The sequence below is a fragment of the Haliotis cracherodii genome, unplaced genomic scaffold (genome assembly GCF_022045235.1).
Source record: "Haliotis cracherodii isolate W230 unplaced genomic scaffold, xgHalCrac1.p SCAF_2, whole genome shotgun sequence".
NCBI lineage: Eukaryota > Metazoa > Mollusca > Gastropoda > Lepetellida > Haliotidae > Haliotis > Haliotis cracherodii.
This window is the reverse complement of record NW_027266275.1, coordinates 49,311,607-49,317,606: the sequence shown is the minus strand read 5'-3', so window position 1 is coordinate 49,317,606 and position 6,000 is coordinate 49,311,607. Positions and strand designations below refer to the sequence as shown.

Below are 6,000 nucleotides of genomic sequence, written 5' to 3'. Positions count from 1 at the left end.
AACTTTTGATCGATTTATTTTGTCATACCCAGGATTGTTTTCTGAAACTGAATGAAATCATCATTTAATAAACAAAATGGCGTAAGTATGTCAATGAAATAAATAAAACAAAGGCATGAAAATCTTTCAAAGATACAGACAACTCAAACAACAAAATATGCTCTTATGTGGTTCTTACTACATCAGCAAACTAAGAACACATGACAGTTGGAAATTTACATTGAAACACCCAAATTTTGCTAATCCTGTAGCAATACAAGCAGGATGGACATAAGGGTAACTTGATGTAATGAGAACCACATATGCAGGTAGCTTCAGGCACATGTGCCCCTGCTGGACAATGACAACCAAGGACAGCAGTCCAAAACAAAACTATAATATACAGAACCTGAAGGTCACCTACAACACAGAACCTACAGACAACCACTAGTTGTGACAAATTTAGATGCAGAGTATCTGCAGATACTTGGACCGGATGCAGGACATTTTGACATAATTTGCCATTGTAATTTTGTATAATGTTGGTTGATAATTCTGCCATTTGTTCTCGGACTAATACTCATACAATACTATTGTGTATTATCAATATCTGTTCATTCAAGATTGTGTCCATTATAACTTGAAAACTGCCCGCCCTCGGCCAAGTCACTTTGTGACTGCTGGCGATACTTGATCTTGGTGTCTGAGGCATATTCCACATAGCATCATCAGTGTTCATGATAGCTATACACATGGAGAAGGATAGCATCTCATTTATGTTCCTCAAAAGCAGCCTAGGTGGATTACTTGGGACTGTCTGCAGCTGTAATCAACATGATTAACTGCATATCATTTCACTAGAAAAAACAAAACAGATTCAAGAAAAACAGCCTTGATGAAGGTTACATATATATATCCAGATTCAGGCATGGCAGTTCAAGTCCTTGCTGGCAACATCTTCCTTCTAACAGTTGTACTTCATCTGATGAAATAAATTCTTAATTCAGTTTTGAACAAATGGTCCTCAAAAGTGGCAAGAATAGTTCCTGCTCAGTCCGACTAGCGACAGTCTCCTCCAGTATACCAACCATATATACAATGGGCCTCAAACCATCAATACTGTGAACAGAGGTTCCACTTACAACCTACCAGTTTGGTCAACCCACTAAGCTGAACTAGTGGCATATTGGCTTAAACAGGATCAAAAGAAAATAACTTGGTTGTCATGACATTCATAAAACCTCACTGTTCAAAAAGGACCTGACATGGAAAGCAAGCTCTTTTCATGGTCACAAAGTGAATTTGAAAATCATCCACATTAGTTTTGATACTCCATGGTTTGATTACATTTAGAACTACATGTGATAATTATCAATTTGGCATGTTTGATTGTTTCTGGCAAAGTGACTTTCCAACATACAGCAAGCTCATGTCTCAATGACCAGCTCAATTCACAGTCACTGTTATGGCAGTAGTCAGGTCAAGAAAGGTGAACTAATAGTGCACTTTTTTTTTTTACATAATACAAGTGAATTTCTACCATTGTTGCAGCTTGTGTGTCCACTCCTACCAAAACCCAGCAATCTATCTCCATCGTCTTCAATCAAGGGCTACCTTCCCCTGTCCTCAGTTTCCTTGCCTTGATAACATCTGCAGGAATCTTGCGTCGGTCATAAGCTTGTCCTAGATACGCCATGGTGTCAATAAAGAAAGTGGTTAAGTTGATTTTCCACCCAAATTCACTGGTTGCATAGTCCTGAGGAAAGGTATGGTGGTAGTTGTGGAATCCCTCCCCTACAGCACTCAGTGCCACCATCATGTTCTCTGCCGGGTTGATGCGCTTGTCGTAGGGCCTCATGCCCCACATGTGTGCAGCACTGTTCACTAGCCAGGTTGCATTCAGTCCCAGGCAGTAACGCAAGATGGCAGCAAGGTAGAAGGATACAAACAGACTCTCCCCCCAGAAACACCACGGTACCATGCTTGGCACAATGAAACAGAATAGCAGCACAGATGGAACATATAATCTGAAAAAGGAAACAGATGCAAATTAAGTTTGAGTTATGATGGACAAAGAGGCTACATTATGGGCATGCTTCTGATACACTCCTGTATATATGTATCATTGATACACTCCTGTATATATGTATCTATCCTTGATATATTCCTGTACATATTTATCTAAAATACTCCTGTATACATCTATCCTTGATACACTCCTGATATATCTATCATTCATATACTCCTGTATATATCTCTCATTCATATACTCCTGTATATATCTATCATTGGTATACTCCTGTATATATCTATCATTGGTATACTCCTCTATATACCTAACATTGATATACTCTTGTTTATATCCTTGATATACTCTGTACATATCTATCTTTGTCCTGATATATACAGGAGTATAACAATGATAGATAGATAGATAGATAGATAGATCTATCTATCTATCATTGATATACTCTTGCATATATATATATATCCTTGATATACTCCTGTACATATCTATCATTGATATACTCCTGTACATATCTGTCTCATATACTCCTGTACATATCTATCCTTGACATACTCCTGTACATATCTATCCTTGATGTACATATCTGTCCGATATACTCCTGTACATATCTGTCCGATATACTGCTGTACATATCTGCCCGATATACTCCTGTACACATCTAACCTTGATATACACCTGTACATATCTGTCTGATATACTCCTGTACACATCTAACCTTGATATACTCCTGTACATATCTCTGATATACTCCTGTACATATGTGATATACTCCTGTACATATCTGTCTGATATACTTCTGTACATATCTCTGATATACTCCTGTACATATCTGTCTGATATACTCCTGTACACATCTAACCTTGATATACTCCTATACATATCTAACCTTGATATACTCCTGTGCATATCTGTCTGATATACTCCTGTACACATCTAACCTTGATATACTCCTGTACATATCTAACCTTGATATACTCCTGTACATATCTGTCTCATATACTCCTGTACATATCTGTCTGATATACTCCTGTACACATCTAACCTTGATATACTCCTATACATATCTGTCTGATATACTCCTGTACATATCTGTCTGATATACTCCTGTACACATCTAACCTTGATATACTCCTGTACATATCTAACCTTGATATACTCCTGTACATATCTGTCTCATATACTCCTGTACATATCTGTCTGATATACTCCTGTACACATCTAACCTTGATATACTCCTGTACATATCTGTCTGATATACTCCTGTACACATCTAACCTTGATATACTCCTGTACACATCTAACCTTGATATACTCCTGTACATATCTGTCTGATATACTCCTGTACATATCTGTCAGATATACTCCTGTACATATCTAACCTTGATATACTCCTGTGCATATCTGTCTGATATACTTCTGTACATATCTCTGATATACACCTGTACATATCTCTCTGATATACTTCTGTACATATCTCTCTGATATACACCTGTACATATCTGATATACACCTGTACATATCTCTGATATACTTCTGTACATATCTCTCTGATATAAACCTGTATATAGTCATTTTAGTTTGTCATCCACTTGCAGCAAACATTCTCAGATGCCTGGATGTTCTTATCTAGGAGGAGGTTGTGTTCCCTACTCATGTTAATGCAAGTTAATTACAAGTAACAAAAACAAATGCAGTTACTTTTCCTGGACTCTGACAACAGGATCAGCTTTAAGGTCGGCCATCTCCAGCTGTTTTCCCTTGGCTATGACATCAGGGTGTTTTTTCACCATCAACCATCCCATGTGGGAAAAGAAGAACCCTCGCTTAGCATTATGGGGGTCTGCATCTGTCTCCGAATACTTGTGATGACACCGGTGGTCACGACTCCACTCAAATATAGAGTTCTGGAAAATAAACAAACCCAATGCATCTCCCTTTTTTATTTTTGAAGGATATAAAGGAGGATGTGAAAGTTAAATGTGGTGGGGGAGATTGATGTGATGGTTCTATGTGGTGGGGAGAATGATGTGATGGTTTCTATGTGGTGGGGAGAATGATGTGATGGTTCTATGTGGTGGGGAGAATGATGTGATGGTTCTATGTGGTGGGGGAGATTGATGTGATGGTTCTATGTGGTGGGGAAGATTGATGTGATGGTTCTATGTGGTGGGGAGATTGATGTAATGGTTCCATGGGGTGGGGGAGATTGATGTGATGGTTCTAAGTGGTGGGGAGAATGATGTGAAGGTTCTATGAGTTGTGGGAGATTGATGTGATGGTTCTATGTGGTGGGGAAAATGATGTGATGGTTCTATGTGGTGGGGGAGAATGATGTGATAGGTCCATGTGGTGGGGGAGATTGATGTGATTATTCTATGTGGTGGGGGGGATCGATTTGATGGTTTTATGTGGTGGGGAGAATGATGTGATGGTTCTATGTGGTGGGGAGATTGATGTGAAAGTTAATTGTGGTGGGGGAGATTGATGTGATGGTTCTATGTGGTGGGGAGAATGATGTGATGGTTCTATGTGGTGGGGGGATTGATGTGATGGTTCTATGTGGTGGGGAGAATGATGTGATGGTTTTATGTGGTGGGGAGAATGATGTGATGGTTCTATGTGGTGGGGGATTGATGTGATGGTTCTATGTGGTGGGGAGATTGATGTGATGGTTCTATGTGGTGGGGGGGATTGATGTGATGGTTCTATGTGGTGGGGGAGAATGATGTGATGGTTCTATGGGATGGGGGAGATTGTTCTATGTAGTGGGGGAGATTGATGTGATGGTTCTATGTGGTGGGGGAGATTGATGTGATGGTTCTATGTGGTGGGGAGATTGATGTAATGGTTCTATGGGGTGGGGGAGATTGATGTGATGGTTCTATGTGGTGGGGAGAATGATGTGATGGTTCTAAGTGATGGGGAGATTGATGTAATGGTTCTATGGGGTGGGGGAGATTGATGTGATGGTTCTATGTGGTGGGGAGAATGATGTGATGGTCCTATGTGGTGGGGGAGATTGATGTGATGGTTCTATGTGGTGGGGAGATTGATGTAATGGTTCCATGGGATGGGGGAGATTGATGTAATGGTTCCATGGGGTGGGGGAGATTGATGTGATGGTTCTAAGTGGTGGGGAGAATGATGTGATGGTTCTATGTGGTGGGGAGAATGATGTGATGGTTCTATGTGGTGGGGAGAATGATGTGATAGTTCTATGGGGTGGGGAGATTGATGTGATTATTCTATGTGGTGGAGGGGATTGATTTGATGGTTTTATGTGGTGGGGAGAATGATGTGAGGGTTCTATGTGGTGGGGGAGAATGATGTGATAGTTCTATGTGGTGGGGAGATTGATGTGATTATTCTATGTGGTAGGGGGGATTGATTTGATGGTTTTATGTGGTTGGGAGAATGATGTGATGGTTCTATGTGGTGGGGAGATTGATGTGAAAGTTCTATGTGGTGGGGAGATTGATGTGATGGTTCTATGTGGTGGGGGGGATTGATGTGATGGTTCTATGTGGTGGGGGAGAATGATGTGATGGTTCTATGGGATGGGGGAGATTGTTCTATGTAGTGGGGGAGATTGATGTGATGGTTCTATGTGGTGGGGGAGATTGATGTGATGGTTCTATGTGGTGGGGAGATTGATGTAATGGTTCTATGGGGTGGGGGAGATTGATGTGATGGTTCTATGTGGTGGGGAGAATGATGTGATGGTTCTAAGTGATGGGGAGATTGATGTAATGGTTCTATGGGGTGGGGGAGATTGATGTGATGGTTCTATGTGGTGGGGAGAATGATGTGATGGTCCTATGTGGTGGGGGAGATTGATGTGATGGTTCTATGTGGTGGGGAGATTGATGTAATGGTTCCATGGGATGGGGGAGATTGATGTAATGGTTCCATGGGGTGGGGGAGATTGATGTGATGGTTCTAAGTGGTGGGGAGAATGATGTGATGGTTCTATGTGGTGGGGAGAATGATGT

General features: G+C 40.8%; 1 protein-coding gene across 7 annotated transcripts in view; it reads right to left on the bottom strand.

Moving 5' to 3' along the window:
- The window catches only part of LOC139468167 (stearoyl-CoA desaturase 5-like), a 19,893-nt gene continuing 13,893 nt past the window's right edge, over positions 1 to 6,000 (bottom strand). For all 7 annotated transcript variants that reach the window (XM_071249964.1, XM_071249961.1, XM_071249959.1 and 4 more), the window contains 2 exons: positions 3,707 to 3,912; positions 1 to 2,006 (listed from right to left, as the gene is read on the bottom strand). In XM_071249964.1, coding sequence (XP_071106065.1) covers positions 1,583 to 2,006; positions 3,707 to 3,912 — 630 coding nt within the window. In that variant the 3' untranslated portion in view covers positions 1 to 1,582. The remainder of the gene's footprint in view (positions 2,007 to 3,706; positions 3,913 to 6,000) is intronic.